General features: G+C 37.2%; 2 protein-coding genes across 5 annotated transcripts in view; both read right to left on the minus strand.

The window, feature by feature from the left end:
* Window positions 1–1691, minus strand: part of QSER1 (glutamine and serine rich 1) — a 57034-nt gene extending 55343 nt beyond the window's left edge. For 2 of the 3 annotated variants that reach the window (XM_026705967.2, XM_026705975.2), the window contains exon 1: window positions 53–325. In XM_026705967.2, coding sequence (XP_026561752.2) covers window positions 53–180 — 128 coding nt within the window. In that variant the 5' untranslated portion in view covers window positions 181–325. Of the gene's footprint in view, window positions 1–52; window positions 326–664 lie in introns of those variants that run through there. The other variant, XM_087921188.1, reaches the window with a different exon arrangement.
* A 359-nt stretch (window positions 1692–2050) lies between these two features.
* Window positions 2051–20789, minus strand: PRRG4 (proline rich and Gla domain 4). Of its 2 annotated transcripts, XM_087921190.1 has the most exons (7): window positions 20555–20699; window positions 19988–20146; window positions 19238–19350; window positions 14806–14969; window positions 13103–13151; window positions 8206–8338; window positions 2051–3364 (listed from the first exon to the last, which is right to left on the minus strand). In XM_087921190.1, the coding sequence occupies exons 3-7, from the start codon at window positions 19338–19340 to the stop codon at window positions 3142–3144; spliced, it is 672 nt and encodes a 223-aa protein (XP_087777316.1). In that variant the 5' UTR covers window positions 19341–19350; window positions 19988–20146; window positions 20555–20699; the 3' UTR covers window positions 2051–3141. The 2 variants fall into 2 exon arrangements, with proteins under 2 accessions (XP_087777316.1, XP_026561773.2); XM_026705988.2 differs by lacking the exon at window positions 19988–20146 and having other exon boundaries at window positions 20555–20789.
* Between the last annotated feature and the right edge of the window lie 412 nt (window positions 20790–21201).

Here is a 21201-nt window from a genome sequence, read left to right on the forward strand (position 1 = left end):
CGCAACGCACCGCACCCCACCCCCGGGCTGGCGAGGCAGAGACCCTCCTTACCTGGGCTTGAGGCTGCTGACGCCCCGTTCATAGGCCCAGACGGTAGCGGGTTGCGAAGACGTTGCGGCGGCGGCCGAACTCAATGGATCAGGGTAGCTAGGGGCTGGTGGGTAGTTCCTGTCCATCATACGAGTGGGAAAGGAGGGGACGCCGGGCTGCGCTCGGGGCCTGGCGCGTAAAGGAGCGGCCAGCCGGGGCGGAGTGGGGTCGGGGGGGTCGGCTGAACGGACCGAGTAGAGTGGGACGACTCCCCCTTCCCGCTCGCAGGAGGAGGGCAGCTGTGGCGGCGGCCACCCCCCCACCCGGTCCTCCCCTCAATTTCCGCTGCGAGAGGCGGGAGAGCGGCTTGGAGCCTGGAGAGCTGCGGCGCGCTGCGGCCAAGTTGGCAGCGAGGGCTGCGAACTGCCTTGCCGAAGACCCATGTCGGGCTGTGTCTTTCCCAGGCTGCCCCTCCCACCCTGCTGCAATTGACTGGGCCGATCGCCTTCAGGACACGAGAAACGACGTTCGCCGCCGCCGCTGCTCTTCCTGCTGTGGCCGGTATGCTGGAATTGCAGCCCGAGAAAAGAAGAGGGCGCCGAGCGGGAACGCGAAGGGATTGCTCCGACTCACTTTGTTCCCGCGCTGGCGAAATGAAGCAGCGGCGGCGGCAAGAATGCCTTCTCCATTCCCGCGGTTTCCATCTCTGCAACGCCTGTATATGAAAAACTTTGCTGGGATTTGTAGATGGTTGCTTTACGCCTCCGCGTATTATAAAACGTTGTTCTAACAAAAGGCTAACAAAATAACGCGTGAAATGGTTTCGGGACCACGTAGCTTGTCTGCTTAAAACGACACATTTTCAATTTTTGCCTATTTATGCGTGCTTTAAATTTAACATTGAATGTCTTAAATTTCTTGCATCTACCCACTAGAAACGTGATTTGAATTCTTGGTGTCTCTTTATTAGGTATATCTGTACATGATAGAAAATCCAGGCAAAGTAGTTTCCCCAAGGTAGTGGGGACACTTGCTGAAAGTTCAAAAGAAAGGTGTGGAAAATTTTCTTTACATGTATATTTACTATTTCAGAATACATGAAGTAAAATACCTGAACAATGGAACTCTATAAATTGTGTTTTAAATGCTTCCAATGTTTATAAGTTAGAATCCTCTCCCTATCTGCTGAATGAACATTTTTTGTGTTTGTTTGAGAATTATAAGTAGTAACAAGATAATGTAAAAATGAATGCTGAAAAAAAAGATGCATCTTTTTAGCACAGAAGTACTACTACTGACTTCCAACTTTTGTGCTGGTGCCTAGAGCAGCTGGGGATAATAGGAAATGCAGTTAAAAGAAGTTTGAGATTAACAGCTGAGGAAAGTTTGTAGTACTTACTCTGGCACACAGGGACCTACTTTCAAATACAGAAGTTTGAATTTGGAAGTTTTATTCATTTGAAAAGGAAGACAGTCTTTTCTCATTCAGCAGATAGGGAGAGGATTACAACATTGCCATTATGAATTGTGCAGAGGAAATAGATTAAACTATCTTGTGTTTCATTATTTTGACAAAGGTGGACAACAGTGTCAAACTTTCTTTAGAATTCTTTCATGTGGGCTGAAAATTGAAGACACTTTTCTGTCATTCTTAGGTAAGAAGCAAAAATGGTCGTCACAATCACCTTTGGAAAATTTAAAGAACCAGGTTGGGAACAGATTGCTATGGGAATCTAGTTGCTAATACTGGTTAATACTGCCTTGAAATAAGTATAGCTTTATTTTTAAAAAACCTTTCCCCTTTGAAAATCCAGATGCACTTTTGTTTGCTGTGACCCACTTCACCTTGCAGCCATATTGCCCTTCAAATAAATAATGAGTAGTAATTGCATGTCTTTGTGAGCTCCTTGTGAAAGTCTGTTTTAACATCTAAACTGATCTTTGACTTAAGGCAAGTTTTTCAGATATCAGACATTTTCAGATTCACTATTTAATTGGCATTAACAAGGAAACTAGAACTAAGTACAAATATTTTATTTATTAAAAAACGTATTGATAACACCCATATGGATATATTCTTCCTAGTATAAGAAACATAAAATATTCAATTAGATAATTGAAATTTTAATGTGTTAACATTTTTATCATAGGAGAGCCAGTTTGGTGTAGTGATTAAGGCATTGGGCTAGAAACCAAGAAACTTAAGTTCTTATCCTGCCCTAAGCACAAAGGTGAAATAGGGATAGGGCTACTCACTTTCTCAGCCCTAGAAAGGCAGAATTGGAAAAGTATTTCTGCCAACATTATTGCCAACATACTCTAATGCTGTGATGGCGGACCTATGGCATGCAAAGCCATTTCTGCCGGCACATGAGCTGTCGCCTGGAACAGATCCACTGCACATGTGCTCTACCTCCACCAGCCAGCTGATTGTCAGGTATCTGCTGCACATGCGTGGGGGAAGACGTGTGCACGGGAGATGCACGCACATGTGCGGGGGGGGGTCACGTGCATGTGCAGAGGTGCGGTGGGAGGTCACATGCGCAGAGGCATACAGTACGCATGCGGGGGATTGCATGTGTATGCGTAGGGGACAGAGGGAGGGGGGTCAGTGTGAGCATTGCATTATGTGTGCAGGCACGAGTGAGCACTTTTGGCGCATAACGACGAAAAGGAGAGCCATCACTGCTGTAGGGACTAGACCAAGCAGCCACTAGGAGTTAAAAACTGACCCAAACACATTTTTATCATGGGAAAAATTCAAAAGAAAAATATGCTAGAAAACGAATTTTTAGAATTGGAAATAAAACTCTTCAGTTATAAGAAACAGGAAAAACTGCACATCAGTTTACTCAATGGCTCAAAATGCATAGGAGCTAAGATGAGTATAGATTTTCACACACAAATGGAAATATCACAATATGAGTCTTTCAGAATTATCAGAATATTGGAGAAATGGGTTCCTTGTTTACCTGTCACCCTTTAGTCCATCATAAACAGGCATCTTCAGAGATTCTTTTCACTGTCTTAGAATGCTATACTATAGCACTTCAGCTGCACATCGTTTATTAAGACTAATTCTCAATAGTTTCATAGATCATGTTTGTTCATTAAGGACCCGGAAGAGAGAGAGACTTTTTGAATACTTTGAGCTTTCCTGAATGTCCAGGATATGGTGGGGGTGGAGAATCATAATTTTCTCTTAACGCCATTGCTTGATCATAGGTTGGCAATCCTATCTGTCCTATAGTACAAGGAGAGACAGGATTTAAAGAAACCTCTTCTTGTCTTTGGAAGACGATGGAAGAATTATTGCTCCTGCAGCCTCTGCACCTAGAATTAAAAAAAAAAACATCTCTGATGAATAAGGATAATCAAAAGTCAGGCTAATTAATCAATTGAAACTGCTAACAATATTTTCAGCTTCCTAGTTTATAAGTTAGTAATACCACCTTACTAATTAACATCTTCCAGGGTGGGAATTTTGAAAACATTAATCCCAATACATCTAAAAGAAGTCACATAGGGAAAGGTAATTGTCTACTTTGAGAAAGGTAAAGGTTTTTTTCTTAAAAAACTCCAGCTTCCCAATATTTCCCTTTGTATATTCATTCTTTAGATTCTGTGATACACCATGGAATCATAATTTGAAAGTCATAGAGATTCATATTTTTTTTTGAGAGAGATGAAGTATCCTTCCTATGAAACCAGAGTCACAAATATAGTGAATCAATACTCTGAAAAAATGTCTTGGATCAGGCAACCCTCTACTTCCCTTAACGTCTTCTAATGGAAAAAACCATAAAGTTAATCCGTGATTTGTTAAATTGCAACAATGGTAACCTCTGAATACAAATCTGAGCACAAACCAAGGGAAAAATGCTTATGAATACTTATTCCAAGAAAAGCAAGCCCAAATTCCTGATTGATGTGTAATACTAAACAAAAAGCATGGATGATATCACCAGATTTGTTAGCCTTGCCAAATAGCAGCAGAAGCAAATGAACCAGGAAATGTCTCATTTTCAGATAAGCCACAATTATAATCCTAGTTTGGTTATGGATACTATGAACCAAAAGTTTGTTAAAATTTCATGTTTCATTCTAACATAAAAATTCATGTTAGTGGTTTCTATGTACTTTTAATAGTTAGCAAGATTTCCAAGAGGCTTCTGGAACAGAAAACACAGAAGCAAGTAGACAATCTCCAAGTCAAGGCCATTTTTGCTGTTAAACGGTCAAGTTCCATAAATTATTTATAAATCCATCAGAGGTTTTAATGGCAGTAGGATTTTATGATAAAAATTAACTATTCTGGGCATTTGGAGTGTACTGTTAAGTTTTTAGAAACAATTTTATATTGAATATGGGACAATGGAATGTTTTTATTGAAATGGATTTGTAAAAGATCCCTCTTCATAATTATTGTCTTTAATTACCATTACCATTAAATGAAAATAAAATTTTCAAAAACATTATTTTGTTTCCAGGTTCATGCAACTTAAAGACCTGTGGTTTATTTTCTGCCAGAGCTTAAGGCATCCAAAAATGGGGATTGCCTTCATTTTAATCCCAGAAGAATCCTTCTGAAGTAGGTTAAATTGAAAATGACTTGTCCAAAGTCATTCAGTAACACTTTTGAACATGGACAACTTGAACATAGTTTGAAACAGATTCACAAGGCTAATTTAAGAGCGTCACCATTTAAGAGCATCACCTTCTCATAAGTACACACCTTTCTAGCATTTTCCCACAAATTCAGGGCCCTCTTTGTCATAAGTACACACTATACTGCTCTAATGTCTAAACTCAATTTTCAGACGCTTTCAAATATTTCGTATTTCAGGTTTATTTCATATTTTGTTTTCTTTTGATCAACAAAAACTATCTGCTTTCACTGATTATTTCTCCTTTCTGGTGGTTAGGGTATGGTTACAATGCAGTGACTTATCAAGTAGCTTACATGTGGGAGATGAGAATAAGAAATCTGATAATTGATAAAATAGTCCAGAAACTTATTGAGAAATATAACACTGAAGGATCCAATCTGGGTCGGTCACCAGGACCAGAGGTGACTGATCCAGATTATCTTGGGAGACATATATTTGCCATCATTCGTGAAATATAACACTGCTTGTAGGTAATACAGGATAATTATATATATGCTCACATATTCTTGGGTTAATGGAAAAAAAGACATTGCATTGGAAAATAAAATAATGCTAATAGGAAATTCATTGTATTTTATACATTTATACATTAGCTCAAAGTAGAGATTAAGTTGAATTAAACATTAATTTCACTATTTTTTCACATGACATTTTTAACTCAAAAGTTCTGAAGAAATGACATCTTGTTACAACAATGCGAATCTTTCTAGGGGAAATAACAAAATCAGCTGGAATTTAGGACAAAACACAGACAATTAAATAGTCACACTCTATTCTTACTTGCACGTGATGCAAATATGATGTTTAACATATCCTTACAAATAACTATTGATTGGGTACTTATTTAATCTATGCATAATGAACAGAAAGGATAAGCATGAAAACAAAGTAGTTATACAGAAAACATTTTTTAAAATAGACATTTCAAAATGACGCAGGCTAATGGATATGGGCAACGAGTTATTGTCATATCTCTTTTCAGACCACAAGATCACATAGTATTTGGAGACAGAAATTGTCGCCTGCTATTTTGGGAAGTCAAATTACAATTATAAAAGAAGTAAATTTCTGCCATCATTACTGGTGATTCTCAAAAGGATAAAGTGAAATGCTACTTTTATAAAAAGAGTTAAGATCTATTATCAAAGACTACTGAAAGCTGCTGAAGTTATTACTCGGAATTCACAATTACAGAGAATTGTGAGATTTGCATATCTTGCACACCTTGTAACAATTTGAAAAGGTAATCTTACACAGAAGCTGAGAAGAGAGTTTTATTTATACTGCATGTCATGATTTTTAGAGCTTGCTGTGGTTGATTCAAAGGATTAATTACAAACAAGTAACATTCAAGTATTCCTTTTTACTGAAAATATTATTGGTGAGCAGTCATGCTATGTTGTTGCTCAATAACCACTCATCCAATTTTTAAGAAGCTGTATCATACCTTCATAGGCTATCAAGTTAAAACTATTTGCAAGGATTAAAGCTCTCTTCCACAATATTTTGTTACCAAAGAACATGTTAAGGGATGACCTCAGCAATTAATCATAAATACAACTTGTTTGAAGTACATTCTAAAACTATCAATATTCTAGGAATAATCCTATTCTAGATATGCTTTACAAACCAATCACACTAAGGATAAGCGTTCTCACTTCTTTGGAAGAGGATGTGACAAAATGTATACTGTAATGCATGTGTTATAAAAAAAATGATACACCATTTTATTTTCAGTTTTGGAACACCAGCTTCCTTACTGCCAGAAAATATGAATTGTTAATTTTCGCTACTCACATTACAATATTCAAAGAAACATCTATACAAATATAGAAGTTTTAAAATGTTATTTAATCTTTACAAAAATATCACATAATTTCAAGGTTTCAGGAAGGCATTATGACTCAGAAATGGATTTTATGAATACGTAAGAAAAAGTCACAGATTAAACCTGCCACATCGAGCTAGGGCTAAAAATAATCCAAAAAGAAACCCTGGAGAATTGTAGAGTTCCTATTGAATTACATAAACCAACATTTGGACTAAGTATAATACCATTTTCTAACTTCCTTTTTATTATCCATATTAATCCTATCCTTCAATTCCTAATTATTAATGGACCACAAGTTCTCTTAAATACTTAAATCTTATTTGTGACGGGGTGCTCTGAGCTTTGTTATTCGCTTGCAGACATTTCATTACTCAAAATAGGTAACATCATCAATGCTAGTAAGAGTGGGGTTTGCTCTCAGTTTATATTCTAGTGGATTGTCCTGTCAAATGTTGGTGGAAGTGGCCTTGGAGATTCTTTGGTTTGTTTACTGTAGACTCTTCCTTCATTGGGATATTGTTTTCTTGATGGTTAGTCTGATGTTAATCTTGGAGTTAATCTATACTCAATCTAGGGGCTGATTGCAGGTGGGGAGGTGTTTTGGTCTTTTTGTTCCCCCTTTTGGCTTGTTGGTTGTCTCTTTTGCATAGTATATAAATATTATTTACGTCTATACCTTAGCATTTTGAATATGTTTTGGTCTAGGATAGTCAGTTTCCCAATTGAAACTATGGTTAAGCCTGTCCATGTGTTGTGAAATTAAAGAGTTTTCATCATGTCTTCTGACTGCTACTTGGTATTCATGGATGCGTTCTGCCAGTCTTCTGCCTGTTTGGCATACATAGTGGCTGTTGCAATCATTACACTGTATGTTGTAGAATAGATGACTCCTGTTTTTTTCTTCTACAAATTTAATATGTAAACATTTCATCTCCATATATTCAAAGTCATTTATAAAGATGTGGGCCATGAGTACAGCACCAGGATATCAATATTTCTCTCCAGGAAGACAAAGAATCATTTAAGGGGTATTCTTTGGGTGTACTTCTTCAGATAGTTGCAAATGGTTCAGATCCTATTACTGTCTACTCCAGGGGTGTTAAACTTGTGGCATCACACGACATATTGTGACTTTTCCCTCCTTTGCTAAACCGGGGGGGTGGGGTGGACAGCATATGATGCATCCAGCCTACGGGTCATGAGTTTGATACCCCTGGTCCAGTCCATATTTATCTGCCCAGTATCCTAACAATATGATATACTACACCCACAACATTATTTTCATCTACCAAACTAGTCACTTTGTCATTAAAAAAACCTAAGACGAATTTAACTTGTTCCTGACAAATTCATGCAGACTCCAGGTAACAGTAGCATTCTTGGCATCATGGTGTTGACAATCTGTTCTATTATAGATTGCTCATTAGAGACATTAAACTAGCTGTAATTTCCCGGGTCAATCATTTTCACCTTTTTGAATATTGTAACTATATTTGTTCTTCAAACCTCTGCCAGCTCACCAATTCTCCAAAAGTTATCAGGTACATACAGCATAAATCTATGCAGGATATAACTGGCAAATGTAAACATAAATACAAACTATGTCCTAATATGTTTAATGCTGTTATCAACACTGAAAATAATATTGGTAACTATAACGTTTATTTTCTTACCCTGGTAATCTTGGTTTGCATTTTCTTTGGCACAGATAATAAATAAGCAATCCAAGTATAACCAATAGCACTCCAATTATAATCAGTCCAGTCAACAGTCCTATAACATCAATCTTCTCTGTTCCTTTGCCATCTGCACAAAAAGAAAAAAAGACTGTATTCAACCCTCACAGTATTTTCTGATCTACCCTGTTACATTGCCAGAAAATGTGATCACAGTATGCCAATAAATATAGGGAATAAATTCCTTATTTCCGAGATTTATAAAAGTAATATACCCATTATACATCTTTTGAAGTACAATTATAGCTCTTAAATGCTAAAGAACTAGGTGACAAGTAACAGTCAGAGTTGACTTCTGTATGAGAAACTCTCAAAACTTGCTGAAACCCAACAACTTATTCATGGAGGTAATGTGACTAGTTTTAACAGGCTTTGTGGCGGGGGTTGCCTTATTTTTCATGTATGCTTCCATTTCTAGTAAACTTTGGTGACTTTGTATGACAATTTTCTGGCCTTTAGACAGGAAGATCCAAAAATCCCTTCTATGGATGTAAGTAGAACTCTCTGAGTCCCAAGCAAATCTCTTAGCTTTTTTTCCATTGTGAAAATACTTGGTTATGAGGTTTTTCTCAAGCTGTAGCAATTGAAAATAGACAGGAGAGAGGAAAGAGTAAAATAAAACATGTCCAATAAAGTACCTTAACCTTTAACTCAGTCAACACAAAATATTCCTTCTTTGCTCCAGCTGAAGACAATTGCCTTCCTTGAAGAATATCTAAAAACTCCCCAATTGGATAGATTAGGACAGGGGTGCTTAAATCTGGCCCATGGGGCTGGCCTGGAAATATGAAAGGAATGACCAGAATGCCTCTGGCAGCTAAAACAGGCCGCGTGTGCCCCACCATCTCATTTTCACCCTCCATGGCCTCCTGCAGCACTCTACTGGCCCAAAACAGGCCGAAAATGGGCTGAAAAATGGGCCAAAATGGCCTCAAAAACAGGCCAAAAAGAACCGAAAAGCAGGCCCAAAACAGCTGAAAAACTGGCCCAAAACAGCCCAAAAAAGTTCCTAAATAGGCTGAAAACCAGGTCTAAAACAGGCCGAAAATGGGCTAGGAAACAGGCCCAAAACAGCCCAAAAACCAGGTTGATAATGGCCAAAAAAAATCCAGCCTGAAAACGGGCCACCCTAATATCTTTAGATCGATTTATACTCCAAAAGTATTTTATTAAAATAAATTTGATTTAAATAAAAAAATCCCAAAAATGTTGGAAATGTCATCAGACACCTAGCTCATATTACCATATGTGGTGGACTTGTGCGGATGCTAAAAAATACTGGACTAAAATCCACATGTGGTTGGAAAAAATGACAAAAAAACATATAGCCTTGAAACCAGAGATATTTTTATTGGGAATTTTACCTGAAATATATAGTAAAGACTTGAAATACCTGATTGTAAATGTATTAACAGAGGCTAGGATTGCATTTGCTAAAAACTGGAAAAATGAGAAAATACCATCACAGGAGGAAATCATTAAGAAAATATTGGAATGTGTTGAAATGAGTAGATTGACATTTGAAATTAGAGAACAAGAGGATAAACAATTTTATAAAATTTGGGATCTATTCGGACTTCCGGTTTGAAGGGCTTCGGCGACAGACAGAAATCCACGATCAGGCATGGTTTCTGTCTGGGCTCGCTGCCAGAGTGCCCCAAGCTGGCTGGTTTCAGGGCTAAGCCACCCTGTGGAGGTGGTGAAGAGGGGGGAGACCGCCAGCAGGGTCAAGGAGAGCCGCATCTCTCCTCCTCAGCTGGCCATTACTCCCTTTCCCAAAGGCGGTTGCAGCGGTGGTCAGAAATGGCCATCACAAAGAAGAACTCAACCGGAAAAGAATATGCAGGAGGAAGATAAGAAGTGAAAGTTTTGGCTGGCTGGGTTAAATTGTAAAAGCAACAACCAAGGTACCCTGGAATTTAAGCTTACAAAAAAATAACATCGCTCCCAAAGAAGAGTCAGAAGCAGTGAAGGAAAGTGAAAAGGGAAAGGTTTGGCTTTTTTTTTTTCTTCTCTCTCCTTCCCTATACTGACAACTAAGAGACTTAAATAAGAAATCGGAAAAATCCGCTTTGACATCAATAGGCAATTAAGCTGAAAATAAAACAAAATGCCAAAGGGATAATAAAGATTTCTGGACATTAAAAATTTTCTTTTTCATGAGCAGGGAGGGAGAGAAAAAGAATAAGGGCAGGATCTGGAAGAGGGAGGAGACTGCCTGGAATTAAAAAGAATCTACAGTAAAACTTCAACAAGACTTCTAAAAGATACATTTTAACTGAAACTTTGCAACTAAATAGTAACCCCAGGAAGAGAACGTGAAAAAAAAGCAAAAAAGAAACAGCTTGCGTGTATTTGGATTATTTGGTGATCTTTGTATTCTTGGTTATTATATTTGAATGACTAAAATCAATCGGGTGGTTGTTTAAAAATTTATACAATGGCACCACTTCTGGATGAATTGAAAATGGAACTTAAAAAGTACAAAGAAGATGCACAAGAAGGGAAGGGTTCTTTTGGCTTCGTTTTTCAATTCTTAGAAATGGAGATTTGGAACTATGAGAAACAACAAGAAAAGACTGCAAAACAAGAAGACTGGGACAAAGAAGAAGCCATCTTTAATGAACAAGCAATTTTATGTGGGGAAGAAAAAGGAAATGGGGGAAAGAGAATGGAGAATTTAAGATTAAAAACACAACCAAAGAAAAGAAAAATAATTCAAAAAATAAGTATAATACTGGAAAGCAACAGAAAAGGGGAATACAGAAGAGAGAAATAGAGGTAGAGAGACAAGGGGGTAAAAAGGGGAGAGGGAAGAAGAGAAGGAAAAGAAGTTACAAAGGACTGGAGCAAGATATAGAGAAACAGGACCTATTTAGAGATAATGGGTTTAAATCTAACTGAAAAGGGGATTCTGTAAAGGTACATAAGTTTGTATTGTTATATTAGTAATAGAAATAACTTTAGAAAATTGGAAACAACGTATGATTAAAATGAGGGATAAAATAGTTAGTGTAATTTAGTGAAATGTTTGTGAATAAAATAAGTGAAATAAAATAAATGAGAAAATTGAATTAGGAAGGAATGGAAACATTTTAATTAGTTAATGTTTTATAAAATATAAGTGAAGAGGGGGGGGAATTAACTATGGAAAGCTTATAATTGCTCCCATAGAAGTATGATATTTAATTGAAAAGTAATGTTAAAGATGTTAAGACTTTAATGAATATTAATATTAATGATAGAATTGAATTGGAATGGAATGTTGTTTTAATTATATACATTTATAATTTTTTCTTTTTTTTAAGAATACAGTGTGTATTTTAAGAATGTACCAAGCAGAATCCGAATGGAAGTTATGTATTATATTGAATGTTACAACTTTAGGGAAAAGATATAAAGACGTCATACTCCAATCAGTAACTACAGGAGCAATTTTGTTTAATGAGAAAAGATAATAGATAATTGAATCAGGACAGACAAAAAATATAAATACAATGATTTGAATTGAGATGAGATAATTAAAATAAAATTGAGAAAATTAAAAGAGGGGAGAAGCTATGCAGAAAATGTAAAATAGTAATAAGATATGGAATAGAATATAAAAATGAGCATGAACCTCAATTGGTATCTGTACAAAGAAATGTAACCCGGGATTACGCTACTTTCAAAAAAGATGTTTTATTTGTATTTTTTTTTCTCTTTGTGAAAACTCAAATAAAATTTACAAAAAAAATAAATAAATTGGGATCTATTCTATCAATGGTTAGACAATAAAATACAATAAAATACAGTAATGAAATATGTAGACTCTTAGAAAATAATAAATAAAGATGTACTTCTTTCTTATTATATCTACAAAATGATTTTAGGATAGATTTGGGATGATAATATGAACTGTTATAAAACAAACTAAGTAAATTATGATTATCTTGTAAAACATGAATGATTAAAAGTATAGTCAAATGATTGATTAATAATGATACTAAGGTATTTAATTTTTGATTGAAAATACAAGATTATATGCAATGTAACTGTAATTAAAGACTACGAAATGGAAGCACAAAACAATTTGTAAACCAACCGGCACACTGTATGTACACGTATGGAAGATGGCTTGATGTTTTTATGTTTTGTTTGTTTATGTTTGTTTTTAAAAACCAATAAAAAATTTTTTTAAAAAAAATCCAATTTAAATTTTAAAAAAATCCATTTTTTAAAAGGATTGATTTTTATTCACCCTGTTTTATATTAATACCCTTCAAATTTGCACCAGTAACAGGAAAGATCTGGGAAGGAGATTCAGGTGGGGAACACTACAAACTGTTGTAGAAGCAGACATTTTTCTATCGTGATATTGGGATATTGCTTAAAATTTCCATACATTAATCAACAGATATTTGAGAACTTAATGAAGTATATAACTTGCATGATCACAATATACGACAGATCAGATAATGGCAGGAAATGAAATATCTGGGTTAACAAAACCTTGTCCTATGCATTATTAGTTTGAGAGAATAGTTTTTCATATTATAAAATACATCTAAAAGAGAAAATGCCTAATATGCATAATACTGTGAATACCCATTTCTAATATAAATGTAATCATTTTTGCTGAAATGGTGGTGTCAACAATTCCTTTATTCTGCTGTTTATCAGAAGAACCACAATAACTTTCTTATTGAAGATAAATACACTGATTACAGCTTGGATCCCTTGTCTGCCATATCCACTGAAAAAACAGCTGTAATACATCACAAACCAAAAATTAAATCAAAATACTATATGTCAAAATAATTTTAATACATCACTAGTGTTGTTTTTGTCTTACCTGTTTTTGAGCCAGGACTTCTAAGAGTATATTCATACCAAAAAGACATCTAAGAAAACAAAAACAAACATGCTTAGATTATGTCTACACGAGCCTGACCAAGTTTGGCTAAATAAAATAGATAGATAGATAGATAGATAGATAGATAGATAGATAGATATAGATATAGATATATAGATATAGATATTCTGAGGTTCTCACGGGTATTTGTATGTGGATCTTTGGTTATTCGGGTTTTCTCCCGCGTAAGATTGGCAGTATCTAGGCAACGTTTCGATGAAGTCTCATTCATCATCTTTAGGCTTGTGTCTTCGGCTCTGAGCTTCAGGCTTGTGTCTTCACTCTGAGAAGCACAGAGCCGAAGACACAAGCCTGAAGATGATGAATGAGACTTCATCGAAACGTTGCCTAGATACTGCCAATCTTATGCGGGAGAAAACCCGAATAACCAAAGATAGATCTATCTATCTATCTATCTATCTATCTATCTATCTATCTATCTATCTACACATATACATACACATATATATATATACACACACACATACACACACACACACAATTAAACTAGACAGATTTTGCCAGACAAACTTTTCATTGTACTTGCTTTCAAATGTTAAAATCAATACTCCAGTAATTTATTTAGAATAATTTATAATGCGCTGGTTAAATCTCAACATATTGACAGTTTTGAATTTGAAATTTTAATTGTCTTTGATACTGCGGAAGAGGAAGACAGGAGAGATGTGATTTTATATTTTATATTATTTTGAGTTACTTTAGAAACAAATTGAAATAGTTGGATCATGACAATTATTGAAACGTTCTCAGAATAAGACACATTTGTTGCACTGAATGATGTTTGTTTCTCAAAGTGACAGCTCTGTTTATCTGATTGACATTCTGTCTTTATACTTGAGTAAATATTCAAACACCATTGCAGTGATCCAGCATCCAGCGTACCGTAATCTGATGCTGGAAAAAGGAAACTATTTCCACAAGAAACACATCTTTTCCTAGAAAAAGTACTGCATAGAATATGATTGTATGAACATCGCTGCCATTAACTGGGTAGCATTTAAGATTTTTTCACATCATCCACATACAATTTTTACAAATCATATCCTAAGTGTCTTCATACATTTGCAGTATAAGTTGAGATCCATACTTTACTAGATAAATATAAAAATAAATAAATATCCACATACCCACTACACATTTCAAATCCTTTTCTCTGCAAGACATTGACTTGTAAATGAAATGGTCTTGTCACTGCTAAAGTGATTACACAAAGTTTGAATAGGCACTTTTCTTAGTCCCAAGAAAAATAAAGTAGGTATTCCTATTTCACTTGTGTTTGGATTTACAGTATAAGGGACATTCAAGTGTATATTTGATGGCCGCTTTCTAAATGGGATGGTTTCCATTGCTGCGTGACAGAACTTAGAATAACTTTGTCACTTTGAATGTACACTAATCAGCATAGATTAAAATGAACTTTCATTGCATACAACTTTCAAAGGATCAGTTCAAACAACTGAAGAACAAGATGACCAGGGCTAACTTAGAAGCCTTCACTGTTAGGGTATATAAAAAAAAGTTAACAGCTGCTCCTATGCAGAGTATGCTGTTGACTTGTCAGCAACAATCAAAAGGCATGCACATGTCAAATGTTCAATAGCATTGGTAAGTTAAATAATTACTGTCTTTTTTGAATCTCGAAAAATTTCCCTTGCTTCCTCAAAATTGCATTGCTCTTCATAGCATTCCCTTTCAAGATCTCCTTGGGTTATTAGTTCAAAATCAAATCGGTTGTATAGAAGACGTCGTCCAATGAATAAATTGGCTTTCTCTGCAAGGATGAATACTAAAATATAATTAAAATAATGTTAATATCTCAAAATGCCAAGGATTTGTTAAAATATTTAACACCTCCCTAATTTAATTCTTATATATAATTCTTTGTAAGCTCATTCTTTAATTACTGCTACATTGAGAAAGTCAAGATACCACTCAATGAATGTTTTTAATCACACTATGTATTTTTAATCTATGATGTTTCCCAAGTCACACCAGGAAACCGTGTGGTCCTTGTGATTTAAAATATACACAGAACTCACTTTTTAGCTTGTCATTTATTATTACTGAACTCTGTGAATTAAAGTATCTTTTACTTAAATACTGCAAGGTATGACAATACCATACAATGATTTAAAAGAAAAACCTGCAATTTCAAAAGATGCAAGACATAATTTTCTGTCCAAACAAAATGATAGAAACAGAAGAACTGATAAGCACAGTATTATTTAATAGCCTCGTTTTAAAGTTATCTCCATTTTTATATAAAATGCAAAAGATGGGAAAAGCTTTGTTTGGCAGCATTATTTTATTGTTGCCTTGACTTTTTCTTATATTTTAACATACATTAGTGGAATTCCCAAGGAAAAGATACACATACATTAACTTGTTACTATTAGGGCAAAAAGCTAATTGTTTGGAATCTCTATTTCATAGCACTGAAAGGAAATTTTACATAGGAAAGCTTATGCATTGCAGAGGGCTGCAGATATTTTAATAAACTGCACATAGATATTTTCTGTTATTTAAGAAAATGTAACTATTTCACATAATCAAGGAAAAGAGTTCTGTAAGACTGCACAACTGGAATATATGGACATGGTATGCTAGATCTTACAGATCTGCTAATTTACAACTGCAAACGGTCAACTTAACCAAAACTAAGAGAATATTGAAGTTATAATCAAAACATTCAGATAGTATGGATATGACTGTTCCTTAGCATGTCTTGTTTAATCTTATTGAAACTCATTACTTTTACATTTCCTTTAATTTTGCAGTCATTTAGGAGTAAAAATTGAAGGCAAGTGTGGAATGTGTCTCATGTAATTAGAGGTCTCGAAGCTGAGTTTCTGTTTCTCACTTTTTCCTTCATACAATGACTGACTGACTTGCCTGAGAGTTTAAGGGACAAGGCCACCTTGTGCTTGAGGAATGGAATCACCCCTTTACTCTAATGGTATCACCCATTCTTCCCTCAATTTCCAGTCAACAAAACTATTGAGGCAATTACTTTTTTAAGGGAGAAGAGGCAAATCTCACCAAAGTCTAATGCTACAAAATATACCCATGTTCTTCCAATATCTATTTTACATTAGCATGCATCAATATAGATTATGCATAAATATAGACTTTTAGAACTGCTTCATTATTCATCTTTACCTAAGTTACTTATTAGAAAAATATTGTAAGAAGATAAACAGCAAGAATATATTTAAAAAGAACCCGAACGTGCTCAAAAAGCTATCAAATTTGGTGAAACTAGAGGCTGTCAAGGCAACTTTAAAAATGTTTAGGGGTACAGTTAGCAGATTGACAAATTTCTATCATCTAGTTCAGTGGTTCCCAAACTTTTTCAGCCCACCGCCCCCTTGGTGGCTACAAACTTATCTTCAGTGCCCCCAATCCAGGGGTGGGATTCAAATTTCTTAACTGGTTCTGTGGGTTGGCCTAATTTGTGGGTGTGGTCATGTGACTGGGCAGGCGTGGCCATGTGGCCATGTGACTGGCAAACCAAATACAAGTGGTCCTCACTTAATGGCCGGGTGGTTAGCAAGTGTTCTAATTTATGACTGACCTCCCCAGAGTTACTTGACAGGTTTTTGAGTTTTGACAGCCATGCATACACACATACACACACACACACTCCCTTCTAACCCTGCTGGAGCAGGTGGTTGGACTAGATATCTCATTCACTTTCTCCTCCCTCCCTCCCTTTCTTTTTTTCTTTTCTTTCTTTCTCTTTCTTTGCATCCCTTCCTTCCATTCTGCCTCTTTCTTTGTCTATCCCTTTTCTTCCTTTCTCTCTTCCTTTTTCTTTTCTTTTCTTTCTTGTCTCTTCTTTCTCTCTTTCTTTCTGTCCCTTCCTTCCATCTCCTCTTTGTCTATCCCTTTTCTTCCTTTCTCTTCCTTTCTCTCTCTCCCTTTTTCTTTACTTTCTTCTCTGTTCCTTTATCTCTCTTCCCCCCGTTTCTTTTCTCTCTCTCCCTTCCCTAACCCATCTACCTATTTTCTGCCTAGGCAGTTGTGGCCTAATCCGTCAAAGGCCTGGGCTAATTCTGCATCACCCCATTTCCCCTTTCAGAGGTCCCGGCCCTTAATCTCCCCATTTCTTCCCCCACAACTGCTTCTTTCGTCGTCCCACGGCCATGACTTTACCTTCCTCCTGTGGCTGGCTGCCAGGGAAGGCAAGCCAGGACTGAGCCATTGTTGTCGCTGGGCTCCCCGCCAGCCCACATCGCCCTTGTCATGAATGCCTGCAGCTGCCACATATTTTTTTTGGTGCGGCTGGACTGCACCCGCACCGAAAAAGAGACATGGAGTCTGGAGGTTTTTTGCAGTGAAAATTACCGACCTCCGGCTTTGCTTGCTCCGCTTCTCCAAATGCGCCACTGTGGCCATAAGAGATTGTTGCACATGTGTGTGATGTCATGCATAAGCAATAAGGACTAACTAGGCAGGGAATGGAGGAGTGGGCGGAGAGGAGCAGGGCCAGCCAAGGGCCCGTTTTACTGGTTCTCTGAACTACCGGGAACGGTAACAAACCGCACAATCCTACCCCTGAATTGTACCCTGCGTAGGGCCCACCTCCAGCACTCCTCTGCCATCCCCCTTGCCTCTTAGCGCCCCCTGCCACCCCTATTGCCTCTTAGCTCCCCCCCAAGTCATCCCACCACCCCCAGGGGGCAGTACCGCCTACTTTGGGAACCACTGATCTAGTTGGACAATTTGGCTTGCTCTTAGAAGGGACCTTGTAGGTCATCTAAGCAGGAAACCCTACACCCTTTCTGACAAATGGCAATCCAGTCTCTTCTTGAAAGCCTCAATTTTTATATTTATCTAGAAAGCTCCCAGAACTTCCGAAGGTAAGCTGTTCCATTGGTTGATTGCTCTGTCAGAAAATTTCTCCTTATTTCTAGGTTCAATCTCTCCTTCATCAGTTTCCATCCTAGTCTGGCCTTCAGGTGTTTTGGAAAATACCTTGACCTCTTCGCCTCTGTGGTAGCCCCTCAAATATCTTAGAAAGGTAATGAGATTACACCTGCCTAGTCCTTGGATTTGGTCTGTTTGATTTGTGCTTTTGAGTCAGCCTTAAATCCTAGAGATTAGCTGCACAAGACCTGGCAGTTTTCTTCAGAATTTCAAAACTAGCTAGGGCTGTAGAAGCTGCAGACATACCTGATATTTATATAACTGGTTGTAACATATTATTGTGATGTTTAACAAACTTTGCTAAAGAGAAATTGTATGGAAAAAAAAACTGGTTTAAATCCAGAACAATTAATTTTTGGTTTCATTCCCATACATTGATTGCCAAACACACACACACACACACACACATATATGTATGTATGTATGTATGTATGTACACATACATACATATACATACACACACACACACACACACACACACACACACACACACACATATTACAGCCCCTTCTCATCCTGGACATAAACTGTTTCAATTGCTACCCTCAAAACAACGCTATAGAGCACTGCACGCCAGAACAACTAGACACAAGGACAGTTTTTTCCTGAATGCCATCACTCTGCTAAACAAATTCCCTCAACACTGTCCAACTATTTACAAAGTCTGCACTACTATTACTATTAATCTTTTCATCATTCCTTATCACCCATCCCCTCCCACTTGTGACTGTATGACTGTAACTTTGTCGCTTGTATCCTTATTATTTATATTGACTTTCCTAGTATTTGATTGCTTATATGACCATTATTAAGTGTTGTACTTTATGATTCTTGACTCTTAATGTATGTATCTTTTCTTTTAGGTCACTGATAGCATTTGCACCAAGACTAATTTCTTGTGTGTCCAATCACACTTGGCCAATAAAGAATTCAATTCAATTCAATTCTATGTATGTATATTACACACACACACATGACACTTGCACTCTGACTGAACCATTTTGAGCCACAGCATTTAAATTAGGCTACAGTAATACAATTATAATTATACCTTTTTGGTTTTGTCCTTCATATTAGGAATAATTTTAATACAAAAGGTTACCACGGTTGATGTAAACAAGTTACCTTCTTCTATTGCACCCTTTGATTCCTTGATTTGTATTGAGCAGTGAGGAAATGCAGGCAAAATTATAAGCAGTTGAAATAGCAAAATGTAAAATAATAACATAGCCTGGTGCCTATCAAGAAAAGATTAATAGATTAGTCACTATAGACTTTAGAAAGGATTAATCTCGCTCTAAGAATATCAGACACAAGTTAGCACAAGTCAAGTACAGTGAACGCTGCAATGGAAACAGGTTACAGAACTCTCACAAACTAGCCTAACCTGTATAACGATTGCGGTTTCGTAATATAAGTGGCATTAGACTTCTCCCAGAAATTACACAAGAATCAGAAGGAAAGAGGAATGTAATCACTGAAGACAGGATTACATAGGCCAAGCATGTGTACACCCATCTGCTACCGCATTTCCTTTGCATAGAATTTTGCATGGCAAAATTGCCTGGCTCACAAAATCCCATTCACAGAGCAAGAGATCCTGAACTACATGGATGAAAGGACATATATGTAAATCAGGGGTCTTCAAACAGGACAGCTTTAAGATTTATGGACTTCAACTCCCAGAATTCCTCCTCCAGTCATGCCAGGTCAGGAATCCTGGGAGCTGAAGTCCACAAGTCTTACCACTTACCAAGTTTGAAGAGCCTTGATGTAAATAGTTAATTAGCATTTAATGCTGTTAACCAGGAGACAAATTTAAACATAGCCATGACCTGTCTATGGATTGACTTATTTCCCCTCTTTCAATAATACCTTGGTCACAACATTCCCAGGTGCTGAAACACGCTTTCCTAAGAAACTGTGAATCGAAGGGACCACTGCTTCCCAAGGGCTCTTGGACAAGCTGCAATCACAACACGCTTTTTCGAGACTGCCTGGTGGATTCACAGATCCGACTATGTCAGAGCCACTCTGCGACAAGGAAACCAAGACTTAGCTACCTCCACTAATAACTTCTTAGCTCTCTTTCTCAAGCTAACTTTGTTTTCGGCCCAATCGTAATTCTTAACCGTCAGAAACCCGATTCGGACGGGCAGCATATACCTTGAACAAGCAGGACAAAGGAAAGTAAGCGAACGAAAACATATTTCGGCTTAAGTCACGTCGCCCATCCGCCCTGTCCGACATGATTTAGAAGCAGAGCAAGTAATCGGGCGGGCACAGCAAAAGTCCCAGAAAGATCTTTCGCTGGAGAGACTTCATTTCGTCACTGGAGGAAATCCCACGAGGGAGTGAGAGGCTCATTGATTTTCTTTTTGTTCACCTTCCCTTCCCCGAGTGGCCTTTCCGAGTGGGTAACCCCACTTTCCGCGGCCTTACCTGTTGCGTTCAATGTTCAGAGTTTAGAAGGCTCGTCCGTCCCGCGAAGGTATCTTCCTTTCCCTAATCCCGCTTTCGAAAGCTGTCTGGGATGACTGAGATCATACAATCTCACGGCTGCTGCCTTTGTAACCGCCCACCTCAATTCCGGCTGGTCTCCGGAAGGATGGAAAGAGGACTCAGTCGCGGAAGGGAAGCGCATATTTAAACGCTTAAATCAGCTCGTAGTCAGTGTGCGGAACGAAGTTTTACCTAACGTGTTCAGAACTGTCTCGTGCGAAACAAGGCATTTTGCTGTCTTTGTTCCTCTTTTCGCCCAATGCGTTCAACTCACTCTCGTCGAAAGTTGGATTTAGGATAAGACTGCGATTGCAAAAAAGTTTTAAGACCCATTCAGTTGCCACTAGCTGAAATAAACTACGGTTTTATTTCTCATTCACTTTATATTGATTTAACTAGTAGTGTTGCAGCTATGGCAATTTAACTTTTAAAATTAGGATGAATTCGAGAATGTCATGCTGGTTTGAGGAACAATAAAATCTGGTCAGCATAAAATATAAACTGCTGGAATACTTCAGCCTTGCTGGACTAGTTTTTTGCTCTTGTGAATGTGTTTTATGAAAAATATGAAAAAAATTGTTACATTT

This window comes from Pseudonaja textilis, chromosome 1, assembly GCF_049901715.1.
Source record: "Pseudonaja textilis isolate UNSWEBS1 chromosome 1, rPseTex1.2, whole genome shotgun sequence".
Classification (NCBI taxonomy): domain Eukaryota; kingdom Metazoa; phylum Chordata; class Lepidosauria; order Squamata; family Elapidae; genus Pseudonaja; species Pseudonaja textilis.